Below are 15402 nucleotides of genomic sequence, written 5' to 3' on the forward strand. Positions count from 1 at the left end.
TTGTGTTTAAATTTGTTGTGATTGAAAAATTTTAAAAACCCAATTCACCCCCCCCCCCCCCCCCTTTGGGTGTTTTTCTTAACTAAGCATAACCTTTGTTTTCTCAAATCTATTCCATTAAAATTACCAAAAATAAAACTTTTAGTCATTCCCTTAATGATAAATTATCCATCTTGAAAATTTTCAGAAACAAATATTTACTCTCCAAATTAAGGATCGGTATAATAATAAAGTTTCCAAAAACTTGAAAAATAAAAACTAGAGAGCACTTTATCCAAAAATGGAAACTTTTATTTTATAAGGATTCTTATCAAAATAATTTTAAAGAAAATAATTTAGAGTTCTTTAGAATAATTTAGAAAGTGAAACTTTGCTCTCTAATTTATTTTCACAAGTTTTATTTTCTTAATCTACGCTATTCCAAAATTAAGTAAATAACATGCTTTTGAATCTAATTTTCAAGAAAATTTATATCCATTAAAATTACTAAGAGTTTCATACAATTTTCATAAGAAACTTTTAATAATTTTGATGATCTTAAAATAAATTATCTATCATGAGAATTTCCAAAAGCTTTGTTTATTCACTAAATTGGAATACTTGTGCTTATAAGGAATATCCAATTTTATAAAATAGAAACTTTGAAAAATGGATCTTATAAGAGAATCTTCCCTTAATATGGAAACTCAAGTCCTTGAAGATTTCAAACTTAGAAACTTTGAAAAATGGATCTTCTAAGGAGAAAAGGAAACTAGATTCTCTCACATTTTTTTTTAAAATTTTTTTTTCCATATATATAAAAAATCCTTAATAGAAGCATCATTCCAATTTTGAATAAAACTTAATTTGGAAATAACCTTCTCATGAAAATTTATTTTCCGTAAACATTGACAGCACTTCTAATCACATGCAATATAACAATAGGCATCGAAAAGGAAATATTCAAAAGGAGATCCCATGGCTAAGGGATATTTTTCACAACTTTCCAATTGTGAACCATTGTCTTCAACTTGACACCAGTATTTGGCATCAAAACTTAGCAAAAGAAGTTCCTGTATAGCTACCAAAATTCATCGACTTTCTATCCCAACAAGTGACCCAAAAGATGAGCCCAAACAATAAAAAAGTATTGTACCCGTATGCAATCCCGTTACAGCATACTCTCTACGCAGCTCTGCTTCAAACAACCATATCTCTCTTGTTTCAACTCCGAATCGTGAACTGTTTGCGGCATTGGATTCCTGACTTCCTAAGCTTTAAAACCATATGCATTTTGCCCAAAGAAACTCATAGGAGGAAGCCCTGATTTTGAGTCAAAGAGAACATTGTTGTGCAACTATGGATTTAAAAAAAAAAAAACTCATTTTTTTTCTTTTTTTCTTTTTAATCAATCAAAGGAAGGATTCAACCTTTCTTCCATAGCCATTAAAATCCTTGAATCTTCATAGATGATGCTCCAATAAAAATCCATTCTTTATTGACATCATTCAGGACTTCATCTCTTGTAGTCCTCCATAGATGATAAAAAACAAGACTTTACAACATAAAAGAAATCCTATGCTCCTATAATGGAGCTTACAACCCAATCTATGGAAAAGATTAAAACTTTACAAGAGAAAAAGAAAACCTATGCTCCTTTAATGGAGCTTACAACCAAATCTATGAAGAAATAGAGAAAGAAAACAAATTATCCCATTCAATCATCACAAGCAATAATAAAACGGAACATACATGTGTCCCTTGGCCATGAGATAATATCAAGGCTGCAAAAAAGATGTCAGCACACCCTAAATAAAGATCTAAGCATGCTTATAATATTATACTCTGATACCAGTTGTTGACACCTTAGATCTAAGTAATGGAAGTAATACCAAATTTTTTTAAAAAAATTGATCTTTTAGGGTTAAAGCACTAACATTTAGGTTTCGATGTTCCCAAACTTCAAAATCCAAGTGTTGAAGACGACTTTGAATTTGTTGGAAGTCTTGTAAATTCACGATCTTCTGCTTGATGACTCAACCTTATTCTTGGCACACTCCCGATGGGGAGGAAAGAAGGATGGAGGCTATGACTCTCTTTCTCTCTGGATGGTGGAAGACAAAAGTTATGAAAACCCTAATCCCTAAGGGGTATTTATAAGGTTTCTAATTGTGCTTAAGTGACTTGAGCCCACATAGGCTTGGGTCACTTAATCTAGCCTAAAATGGGTCCTAATTGATTAATTAACCCAATAGGGCTTACATATTAATCAATTAGCCCAATCTAGAGACCTTATTCACTTATCCTTGTGCAATCTTACGTAATTACCAAAATGCCCTTATATATAAAAGTGGACCTAGAGACAATCCAACCCTTATAATCCATGCCAACAAGGTATATGAGCTTAGAGCGGGGACAACTAGGACCCATAGGAATATTGGCTCCCTCAAAATCCAATTCTGAAGATGATTCAACATCCCATTACAAAGAATCAACTAAACTCTAGTATCCTATGTAAATAATAACGAAACACTATGTGCTTGGGTCCATGACTTGCTATCCATTGTGTTATGTCTTTCCATGAATTAGTGTCCATAGTTTAACAAGGTGAAAACTATTAGCTTTTCAAGACTACCTCTACTATTCTTGAGTTACAAATCCTCCTATTGTGTATTCAATTGACATGTCTTAGCTCTCAAAGAGTGTATGTTAAGTTCCACTTAAGGAATTACTATGGTCATAGTTTCCATGAACACATCTTCTTAGGATCACTCAAGAGGATACATTGTCTCAATCTCATGAGATATCATGGTACCTTTATTGAGAATACCTATTGCCACCAACTTCCATCAACAGTGACCCAATCCACAGGGAATATATGATCAACTTACGATCTCACCCGTAGGTTAAAGTCATTGCTAACTTTAGTACAAACTCAATATTCTCTCAAGGTTGAGAGACAACACAATGAAGCAGCTTGGCGAGTTCGTGACTACTTGACAACCTTCAGTCATGACTCACCGTAGGTTCCGTACAATGTGTAACCATACACACTAGTGCACTCACCATGGGAAACCTATCTCGATAGCCAAGATCAACCATCCCTCTAATTAGGAGGTGGTGCACTACAACCTATAATGGGTTGCCTAGACCCATGAATTGGTTGCGAACAAGCCATCTATTTGCAAGGAACCCATGACTTAGATCTTCTATGTAACTCCTAATGCACCTAAGTCACATACAATGCAAAATATGTAGACAAGAATGTTCATAAAGTATAGTACATGAAATAAGGATAGATAAAAGTGAAACTAGAATATCATTAAATAAATAACGAATTCCAAATTTATTACATCATGTTATGCTTTTAAGGGCTCTATCCTAACATCTTGTGCTTGGTTTCATAAACTAAGCTATCCTAACATCTCGTGCTTGGTTTCATAAACTAAGTGAGGTTTTATTGCAATGGGGCTTTCACTCTTCCAATGTTGATTCTTCCATGTTTGTTTACATCAGTGGCAAAGACATGATTATTTTTCTAGTGCAAATGGATGACATCATAGTTACTGACAATAATTCCTCTCAAATCCATGAACTTATTTCTCATTTGGATTTATGCTTTGAATTAAAGGATTTGGGTGATTTAAGTTACTTCTTAGGGCTTGAAGTAACCAAGTTTGGATTTCAACTTCATTTGTGTTAGCATAAGTACATTTCTGACTTGTCAACTAAAGCTTTAAATGACTTATTCAAAACCATGTGCTACTCTTGTGGCCTTTCATTAAAGATGATGCTCCTTTCTCATACCCTACTCTATACAGAAGCCTTGTTGGAGCTTTACTATATTGTATCATTACTCATCTTGAGATTTCCTTTGCTATCAATAAACTATGCTAATTCATGCATGCTCCTACTGACACTCATTGGCAAGCTGTTAAACGACTTCTTCAATATCTTAAAGGCTTTTCACTCAATGGTCTTACTCTTTCTACAACATATTTTTTTTTATATTTTTGCTTATTTTAATGTAAATTGGGCTAGTTGCCCCGATGATCGCAAAAGTACTGGGAGCTATTGTGTCTTCTTTGACAATAACTTAGTTTCTTGGTCTGCTAGCAAACAAAAGGTAGTCTCTTTATCTAGCACTAAATCTGAATACTCAACTGTTGCAAATGCTACTTCTAAACTAGTTTGGATTTAATTCCTACTTCATGAGCTCAAGGTTCCATTATTTTACACCCTAGTTGTATTATGTGACAATTTATATATTATGTGACAATTTAAGTACTATCTACTTGGTTGTGAACCCTATTCTACATTCTCGTAGCAAACATGTGGAAATTGGTTTCCATTTTGTGCATCATCGAGTACTTCAATGGTCATTGACGTAAAAGTCTTCATTCCAAGTTCTCAATTCTTCCTCGACCTTGAGCTTGTGGGGGGGCGTTAGAATATAACTATACCTCTTATGTATTTTGTTATAACCACTTGAGTAAGTTAGGAAATTGGGTTAAGACAAGCTTTGTAATAGGTGAAACATGGCAACTCTTAGACATATATAAAACCAAAAGAGCTATTTTTAACAGAATATTATTCTTGAAAAAAATCATAAAACCAAAAACACCTTTACTTTTTTCTCTCGGTTATTTTTTTTCTCTATGTTCTATTAGCAAGTAGGACATTTTTTAACAACATCCAAGGTGGCTTGGGTATAAAAAGTAAGGAGATAGAGAAGTAGACACTAACATCATCAACAAACATAATCATATTTCAAAAGAAGTAGAATAACTATAATTTAATCACGATTGCCTCAATGAAGGAATTTCTTAGTGCAAGTTCCTATTTTTTTAGTTTAGATTAGTAAACTGAAGATAAAAGCAATATTCAGTCCTAAAACAACAATTAAGGAAAGAGCTTAATTAATATTGAACCATTAGTTTAGCATCATTGCTCAATAAATCATGCAAAGAGGCTTTCTCTAACATAGATCATGTTGCATTAGTTTAATAGGCTACCTTTATGGTAGCATCTAGCCCATATATCAATAAAGAGAACTTAGTAAACTAACCTTAATGTAATACACTCTCTAGTCATTAGGAGTGGACTGATTAATATCATAGGGGTTGATCCTAGGGTTTGTTCTATTGTTGGGAGATTATAATCACAATACCACAAATGGTATCCAATGCATTGCCATTAGGGGACTTTTTTTTTTTATAGGATGTTGACTAGTGTAGTGCAGTCTGATCCATTTTATATGTGTTGTCGGTATAATTTTACCTAATTAATTCAAAGAAGTCCTTTTATTAATTTATTAATTTTTTAAAGTCTAGTATAAGTAAGCTAAAATTGGAAGAATCTTTAAGGAGCCAATTTACTCTTCTAGTTAGTTATACTTCTTGATAACTGTTTCTATATTATTACTTTTGGTGTTGGTACAAGGTCGGTGAAATTAGAGTCTTGGTACTCACATGAAGTTACTTGAAGAAGGGAAACATGAGAGCATTCTCACGAACATATCTCACTTTACTTGGAGTAATAGGAATATTTAGGAATGATGGCTAGTTCCTTTGATATATCCAATCAACACAATTGAATACGGATTTCTATGCCATATTGACATATCAAACTAGTGTATTAAACTTAATTTTGTGCTACTCCTTACCAAAAGGTGGGAGATTTGATCACAACACCTAATTTTTGGTATGCTTAGTGGGAACCTTACTAAGTTTGCCAAGCTAGCATCAAAGCAAAGGAGTGAAAAGGATGTAGGTAGCATAAGAAGGAGAATGACACCAAGGAGATTGATAGATGAACAAGAAGGTTAGGGGTCATGTACTTTAGGTATGGAAGACACAAAGATTGGACCATCATAAAGAATACAAACAAAAGGATCCAACCAAGATTTTTATTTTGCACCAATACCCTTAGCTAATAAAATTGATTTATTGATTGGAGTCATGAAAGAAGTTTGGAATGAGTGATTAATATCATGATAAATAACAACAAGTTCAGTAAAGCAATAGCCACAAACCATGGTAGTCATGATCACTCTCTGGTTTGATATCAACCATTGAATTCTAATAAGAAACAATTTTAACAATTGGAATGGAAAAGAAATTTGGATAATAATCTTTAGAACAATAAAAATTGAAAAGAAGTTGAATACGATGATGTTTCTTTCTATTCTTCTAAGTATGATTCCAATTTATTATAGATGTTCTTTTTCCACTATAGGTGTCATAACAAGGAAATTTCTTCATCCTCCACTTTTATTTTCTCCTAGAATGACTTCTTCCTGTTCTTCTATATGATGGATCTTACACTCAACAATAGGGTCTTCCCTTCCAAGTAGAAAGACGTAATGACATCATGGTTTTGAATGTGTATGTGAGAGTTTGTATTAAAAAACATAAATGAGGACTTTTGTTTTTTTTTTTTTCCATTCTAAAGAAATTTTTTAGGGAAATTGAATAGAAAAATTGGAAATGTTTAAGGATAAAATTTATATTGCATTATATACGTGAGGAGGGTCAATAAAGAATCAAATCTTGTTTTAACTAGACTCAAGTTTCATAAATTCATTATCCCAATCTTAAACTTCATCACAACTTTCCTAAACTTGTCTCCCAAAAACAAATAGAGACCAATTGAGTCAAATTTGGGTAAAAAATAAAATAATTTATAAGGGATTTTAAAAAAAATTAAAACACCAAAACTAGATGGTCATGTTCTTGTACCCCTACATTTTCAACCTCACTCACTTTCTTATTTCCATTCACCTTAAAAGGAACTTTTGAAACCAATGAATATGAAATATATTTGCAGATATATAATTTAAAAATAAGAGTTTGTTTGTCACTGTGATTTAAAAATAATTTTTTGTTTTTAAAAAAGAAGAAAACTATTTTTAAAAAAAATTTATAGCATTATTTGATAGTTGTTCTCTATTTCTAATTTTTGAAAAATAGAGAACAATTTTTAAAGAATAAAAAGAAATTGTTTTTACCAATTTTTAAAAATAAAAGGAAAAAATCATAAAAAATAAATAAATTTGAATATGATATCTTTCTTCTTCTTTTTCCACAACATAATGCGCTAAAAGTTTTTATCAAGCAAATAGATTACAAATCAAACCATACATAAAATTTATTCATTTTTAAAAATACTTTAAAGCTTAAAAACCAATTTAATTAATACTAAAAAGTCATGAAACTTAGAATGTGTTTGATAGTAATTCTAAGAAGTGTTTCTAAATTTTTTAATTCTAATTTTTTTAACTTTCAAGGATTAGAAAAGTTGAAAATACTTCCTAAAATCACTACCAAATACACTTTTAATAACATTGGAAAGTTATAGATCAAAATTCATTTTTGAATGACTTGACTGGTTTCTTCTTCGCAAACAATCATATTTTTGTAAATTTTTTCACAAAGTAAATAAACTTTAAATTAAGCAAGACTTAATGAGTTGAATTTGTTAACTAGTTTGGTAATTTTAAAAATAGTTTAAAACTCATTAATATCATAAATTTATAGATAAAAATTGGTCTATAAAAACTTAATTATTTATTTTCTGCACATTATTATATCTTTGTACATGTTCCTAGTAAATAAATGAACTTCAAATTACATGAGACTTTGTATTGAATTTATTAACGATTTTAAGAATTTAGAATTCATAAAATTGATTGTATTAAATGTGTATATAATAAGAACTTGGCTCATTTACATGCTAAGGAGGTTAAATTTTATTTATTTTAAATAAAATATCTTTAACAATTATTATTTTAAAATTATCGTTATTCATTTTTTTTAAAAAAAAATCAATTATGTTTTTATAAAGATGTTAACATCCATATTTTTTTTTATAACATATACTAAAATAATATATTTTTATAAAAAATATAATTTACAATTTTGTTGTAATATTATAATTCATATGCTACCAAAAAAACTATTTATTTTTTAATTTATTTATAATTGCAAAACTATTTTTATTTTTAATAAGACTTGAATTAATTTAATTAATATCATATAAGTTGATTTTATAATGTTTTAAAAAATCAAAATAGAAAAAATATTTCTAAAAATAATTAATCAAAGGTTTTTACTTTTATAAAATATTCAAAAAATAATTTTAAACATAAAAATAATTCTTGAAAATAAACATAAGAAACCATGTCAAGAGTATCCAAACTCTACCTGTTTTCAATATTTTAATTCTTGAAACATTTTTTTTTAAATTTTTTAATTTTTTTTTAACTCTGAAAAATAATGTTTTAATTTCTTCTCAAATTTAAACGGTTTGAAAAATAATTTTTAAAAACAGAATCAAAAACCCATTCCACCCCTCTCAAGTCTCTACTGAGCTTAAACCCTACTTCCCCATTCCAATCTCCGACTTCTCGCAATGGCGTCACTCTGCAGAATCCCTAGGCGCCTCCTCTCTCTCGCCCGATTCTCCACCCTCTCTGACCCATTTACCACCTTCCTTGCCGCCAAATCCGCCGTAGAGTCCGAGCCCGACCCAGAAAAGCTCGCCCACATCTTCCACCACCAATCCTCCAACTTCGCCCGCTTCCGCCGCCACCGCCCCCTCTACCAACTCTCCTGCCGCCGCCTCTCCAGGTCTGGCCGCCTCGACCTCGTCGAGCGCCTCATCGACCACCAGAAAACCCTACCCCACCCCCGTACCGAAGGCTTCTGGATACGCCTCATCATTCTCTACTCCACCTCCGGCATGGTCGACCACGCCCTCCGTACATTCCACCAAATGGTTCAAGATCGTGTCCAATTGACCGAGAAATCGCTCTGTGCGATTCTCACAGTTTATTTAGACAATGATTTGATTGACCAATTGCATACGGTTTTCAACACCATGCCCTCGGAGATTGGTGTTTCTCCAGGAACGAAGTCGTATAGTTTGGTTCTGAAGGCATTTTGCCAACAGAAGGATATGGAATCCGCTCGAAAGTTGCTTCATAAGATGGAAAATCCTGATATTGGATCGTATAATGTGCTGCTAGAGGGTTATTCGAAGAATGGAGATGGGGTTGAATTTGATGAGATTCTGAAGGAGATTAAGAATAAAGGTTTGGAGCATGACTGCACCACTTACAATCATAGGATTTTGAGGTTTTGCAAGAATAAGGAGTCTGTTCGGGCCAAAAAGCTGTTGGATGAGATGGTAGCCAAGGGAGTGAAGCCGAATTCGGCTAGTTATAATATGATTATTCATGGGTTTTGCAAGGTGGGAGATTTTGAATCAGCGCAGAAGGTTTTGGAGAGAATGTTGGCGGATGGATATGTCGCTCCCTGTTCAATTTCTTATATTACTTTGTTTCAGCATATGGTCAAGGAGGGAGAGTTTGATTCAGCATTGAATATGTGCAAGGAGATTATAAGGAGGAAATGGGTTCCTCCATTTGAGGCCATGGATGGTCTGGTTAAGGGGTTGGTGGAAATTTCAAAAGTGGAGGCTGCAAAAGAAGTCGTTGAGAAGATGAAGAAGAGGCTTAAAGGGAATGCTGCGGATTCTTGGAAAACGCATGAAGCTGCACTGCCTTTGTAGGAGTATGTCAGGTTAACTGGACTAGCTAGGGAAATAAAGGAAAAGGGCAATTTCTGAATTTATTGATTCGAACTGACTGGTATACTTCAGAACTACTATGTGTTGTTTTACTTTGTGAAATTATGTCCTACTCTGATTCCATTGGCTTTGTAAAGTGTTCAATTTGAGTCGGTCTCTTTTGTTAATCACCGATTCTTTCATGGTAGTTCAAATTCAGTCTCATGCTTTGATTAATTACTTGGTTGCCCTGCTGCTGATGGTTTTTAGCCGGAGTGGCTTGTGAACCTCCCTTGCTAATGGAATAATTGTACTGTCTTCATTCATTTGAAGTGAATTCAATCTTTTGTCAATACTAGCATTTGGCATGAAGAATTTGGTTTTTGTAGAATGCCGTCATCTTCATTATGTTTGTGGGTCATTCATAACTTCACTTCGCAGTTTGAGTCTTAAGGCTTCAAAATGTAATCTTATTTAATTCCCTACTTGGCAGTTGCTTATGGTTTCTCATGACAATGGAATCATTCCACTCTGCATGTACTATGTAGCATTTTGAATGAAATCCATGTCTATAGTTCATAGCATGGCGAGCTGAATTTGTTTGTTTGTTTGGTTTTTTTCTCTCTCCTTTTTCCGATGGTATTAGATCCTTCATCCTTGTATTCCATTGGATGTCAATGAGATATGATCCGTTTCCAAAAGACATTACATGCAACCCTTGGGTACCAACAAAAGTGAGTTTTTTTGGCCTAAGAGGCAGTTTGGGGTAGGATTCTCACCACATAGCTGAAAAGAGGGGTTGGACCTTAGTGAATAGATGCTGTTTATATAAAAATGAGGAAGAGTTAGTGGATCGTCTTTTTGCTTCATTGCACCAAGAAAGGAATCCTGTGGCAGCTTGTCTTCTCTTTGTTTAGGGTAGAATGGGTGATGCCAGATTCAGTTAAAGGGGCCCTCTTAAGTTGGCAGGGGAACTTTGTGGGGAAGAGAACAAAGAAAGCTCGGGTCAGGGTGGTCTTAAATGATGTGACTATGTCTATGGTGGACCTAGTTGATTGGCTTGGTGTTGTATGAGGGAAGGGGCTACCGCTCTTTCCTATCTCTTGTATTCTTTTTGTTCTTGCCTTGGTGCGTGTACACATCCGTGTACTTTGGTGCTCTTTTTGATAGGCACTGTTAATATTCTTTTTTGCTTGCTCATAAAAAAATTATGGTTGTCTGCAATGCATAATGTGCTGCACCATGTTCTTGAGCCCAAAAAACTCTCTTTCCTCCTTGAATTGGGATATGCACTCCCATGGATGGTTTAAGGAGGGGGGATGGTGCTTCTTGAGGTGCTTTCAGGTGTTTTTTATAGAGTATTTTGAAAAATAATTGGAAGCATGTAGAATAGGCTCTTCACAAAGAATAGGTCGAGAAAACTGTTGTTTATATTTGAGTTCCCAACAAAATTGTTCCCAAAAGCAGTTTAGAATTGTTTTTTGAAACTATTTTCAAAGAACTTATCTTTGAGAATTGTTTTTAGAAACATTATTAAACAGGTCCTATATTCCTTTCTGCCAAACGTTAGAAAATTATTCTTACTTCTGAAATATGTTTATTTTTCATTTTTTTTGGCATTAGGGAAGTACTTGATCTCTTAGAACCAGTGCAATTTGGAGTAGTAATTGCTTCTAATATTCTACCAAACTATTATTCTATATGCATATGAATGTAGAATAAAAGTTTAACCAGTCACCTTAGATGGGATTACCATGGGATACTTCTTGGTTTCTTTGTTTGTTTGTTTGTTTTTTTTTTTTTTTCAGAAAACTAAAAATAATTATAATTAGTGGATTAAGCTGCCCTTGGAAATATTTTATGAAAAAAAAATAGTTTACATTTTACGGGTATAAATTGTATGCTCTCATTGAGTCTACCTATCAAAAGAAAAAAAATTGAAGTTTATTTCCTTGATGATATATTGACACTCTAAAGTTTATTAGAGTGAAGTTGAATATTGAAGTTCATTCAGATTTAAGGTATTTTAGTTGAATCTTGATTGTGGGAATTTTTTTTTTTTAAATGTTCTTTTAAAAAAATATAATTAAAGTACAATTGTTCAAAAAATAAATACAAAAATAAGGAACTTTTCATCACTTTTTTCATTTTTACATTAAACTTGTCTTTTCAAAATATATATATTCACTTTTTATACTAAAAAAATACGAGTTTATTTTTTTTAGTGAATTTGTGTTTTGAAAAGAGTAGTTCCCTTTTTTGCTTTAAAACTTTTTATATTAAATTCGTTTTTTGAAAAGACGAGTTCATAACTCATCTTTTCAATAAACAAGTTACTTTTACACGTAAAAACATTGAACTTTTATATTGAACTTGTTTTTTGAAAACGTTTTTACTCCTACTAGAAATTTAAAAATATAGTAGTTTTAGAATTATTTTATATGTTATAATTTTTTAAATAATATTTTTAAAAACTACACTACAAAAAAAAAAAAAAAAAGGAGAAAAAAACCCTTTATTGTGGCCTTGGGAAGCTTCGGTTACAATTCTTTGGTTTGGGTTTTAGATCTTTTGGGTACAAGAAGTTGGAAGAAGAAAATGGGTATAGAAAAGTTTTTCAAAATTCCCAAAATTGTTTTCACAAAAATCTCCAAACTAATCGGAACCCCAAATTCTTCCTAGTCTATGTTTATCCATCTAATTATGTAAAATATTAAATAATAATTTTAAAAAAAATCTTACAATAATTTATTAGGAAAATAATTTTAACAAAAATTATTTTCACACAATATTTCATTCATCTTTCAAATTCATAATTTATTCAATATCAAATTTCACTGTAAATAATACAATCTTGCAAAGTAGAATACAAAAAAAAAAAAAATTGAATAAAATAAAAAGGTCAAATATATAAATGGTTAAAAAATAAAAGAAACAAATGAGGAAAAAAATATTTTACCTAAAAATTATGACTCAAGTTTTCCTTCTTAAATCTCCCTCTCATTATTATTCTTTTTTAAATTACTCACTCAAATTTTGTAGTCGTTTTCATGTCAAATTCTCTATTCCAATTTTTTTCTCTTTCAAAATCTTCTTTAATTTTCCCACTAAAAATACTCAAGTTTTATTTATTTATTTATTTTTTCGAATTAATCAGTTAAAAGATTAAATAATCTTCATATTTGTGAATTTATTACCTTTTATGTTTTTAATCAAAGAACTATGTTTTCCTTCTTTCTATTTGACAACTATATTTTTATTTATTTCCAGGATGCAAATCAATTCTAGCTTTAAATATAATCTAGTAGGAAAATTTCACCATCTTTCTTTTTTATGATATTTATTGATAAAATAATTTAAATAAAGTTAAAACAATAATTTTCCAATATACAAGTTTCCATTTTTAATTATTTTTTTGGTGACTACAAGCATACTATATATGAATTAAAATAAGTCACTTCCAAGTTCCTAATTTCCTTATATTTTGTACATATATTTAGAAGGAAAATTCCAAGATGAATGTCTCAAAAAATCTCACATAAAATCTCATACTAATATGAGCTTATTTCCTTAAAAAGTTATATAGTACCTTAATTTAAGGCTATTTCACCCTATAAATAAGATTGCATTCACCTTCAAGCTACTTTCATCCTATTATTATTCCAAGGTTTCTGAAATTTATATTGAATTTTGGTGCCTCCCACAAATCACAAAAATATTATTCAACACACTTCTTCCTATTCAAGGTGAGTTATTGTTTTTTTTTTTTTTTTAATAATTATTTTCCTTGAATCGATTGCTTTGTTGTTTAATAATTACTAAATATTTAAAGCATAATAAAAATAAGTTATTTTTTAAAAAAACCTCCCTCTCTCTCTCTCTCTCTCTCTCTCTCTCTCTCTCTCTCTCTCTCTCTCTCTCTCTCTCTCTCTCTCTCTCTTTAAGTTGCAAAATCCTGTATCATATATGTATAATATTGTTGAATATGTTGGTTTTTACAGTTTTTTTCTAAAAATATATGAATTCTTTTTTTGTATATATGGGATTCCAATCAAATAGTATTTAGACAATTAAATTTGATTTTAACTAAAATTTATTGCATCTTGTAGTAATTAATTCTACACACGTGGACTCAACAATGGATGATCTGATTGGAGATGAGAATGGAGTGTCTCTAAGCTTAAGTGAAGAAGAAGAAGAGTCGAAGACAATTGAGAGGGCATGCAATAATATCACTCTTTGTAAACAAAAATCAAAACAAAGTTGGAGACTGAAAAAAGAATACCCACCACCAATATCTCATATCCCATGCAATTTATGTAGAAATTACAGTGATGATGGAAGGCTCATCCTCAAAATGGAGCTTAAGCATCCATGGCACTTGAATAAACTTAGAACCAATGGTGGTCTCCTCCTAAGCTTTCTTCCCCTTGATGATGTTGCTGAATCTCCTCCCGTGGTTAATGGGAAGAATGGGAAAGATGTGGGCCAAAGTACAACTGGAGAAGAAGAAACATTAGAAGAAAATGGTGTGGGCTATGTTAATGGGAAGATTGTTTTGTAATGGGTTTTTTGATTCTTTATTTTTATATTTTTTTTCAAAAATATGTTTAGCAAAAAATATCCTCATACCTCATTCATGTTCCAATTTAGCTCTTAGATTATTATTATTATTATTATTTTAACCTTTTAGTCATGTTAATTTTAAATTATGTTGAAATGCTAAATATGATATTTTATTAATGTTATGTTTAGTTCTTGGAGAATTTAAGGAAAAGAAAATAAAGACAAAAAGTATAAGGAAAATAAAAAATAGATTTAAAATTAATAAATCATTTTTACATATTATTTGAAACTCATTTTACTTATTTTAACTCCTTCATAATTAAATAATTTTAAAATAAATAAGTTTTAAATTTATTTTAATTATATTTGATTTTTTATTTGTATTTTTCATAATATAATCAAACATGAGAAAATCATTTTCCTTATCATTTTTTTTCTTTCCCCATTATTTTTCAGGAATCAAACATAATCTAAGATTTTTTATGAGAAAAATGATACAAAAATCAATACTTGTGAGCATATAAATTTTAAGATCGGTTTTTAATCATATAATATGTTTGGAATAATTCACATACATTTTATACGGGTTATAACAATTTATTTGATATTTGGACATAGTTTAGAATTGACATTACTTCAAGAAAAAGATGCGAAGTTAATGAAAATACAAGGGTAATTTTAGTAATTTATAAAAAAACAAAGATACGATTTGCAAATTTTCAGATGTATTGGAAACATTCAAATAAGAAATAAGAAAGAGAAATTCATTCAATTTCTTTAGTAATTACCGTGCTTGGATTACTCAAGGTGAGAATAAAATGAAAAATTTTATTTTCATGGAATCAAGACTCATTCTTTCTAGGATTTTGTTTATTTTTCTTAAATGCTCAAACATACAATGAGTATTATAAATTTTATTTGCATTTGAATCAAATTACCTAATTTTTCAAAACTCATTTACATTGTAAATTAATTTTATAAATTGTTTTTTATATTGATTCTATTTTCCCTTCATTTTCCCTTTTCCAATGGATAACCAAATAAGGAAAAAGTTTTATATTTCTTTTTTCCTTCCTTTTTTCTTTCCCCAGCATTTTTGGGAACCAAACATAGCCTTAAGTTTTAAGTTTCCATATTTGATTTTTAAGGCTTCCCAAATCCTAATTCGAGTCCCCAAATTCTTTGTCATCAGGCCATATTCTCACTAATACCTAAACTTAAAGTGATGTTTAACTTATAACTAACTTTAACTAATATTAAACTAGTTTTAACTTCTAATTAAATACA

General features: G+C 30.8%; 1 protein-coding gene across 1 annotated transcript; it reads left to right on the forward strand.

Moving 5' to 3' along the window:
* The first annotated feature begins 8391 nt into the window (after positions 1–8391).
* Positions 8392–9552, forward strand: LOC117920852 (pentatricopeptide repeat-containing protein At1g61870, mitochondrial-like). Its single transcript, XM_034838518.1, has one exon. The coding sequence runs from the start codon at positions 8392–8394 to the stop codon at positions 9550–9552; it is 1161 nt and encodes a 386-aa protein (XP_034694409.1).
* The last annotated feature ends 5850 nt before the right edge of the window (positions 9553–15402 follow it).

Source organism: Vitis riparia, chromosome 1 (assembly GCF_004353265.1).
Source record: "Vitis riparia cultivar Riparia Gloire de Montpellier isolate 1030 chromosome 1, EGFV_Vit.rip_1.0, whole genome shotgun sequence".
Classification (NCBI taxonomy): domain Eukaryota; kingdom Viridiplantae; phylum Streptophyta; class Magnoliopsida; order Vitales; family Vitaceae; genus Vitis; species Vitis riparia.

Bases quoted from the DNA above. Each gene is read 5' to 3' on its own strand.
- LOC117920852 (XM_034838518.1), top strand. From the start codon at position 8,392: ATGGCGTCACTCTGCAGAATCCCTAGGCGCCTCCTCTCTCTCGCCCGA.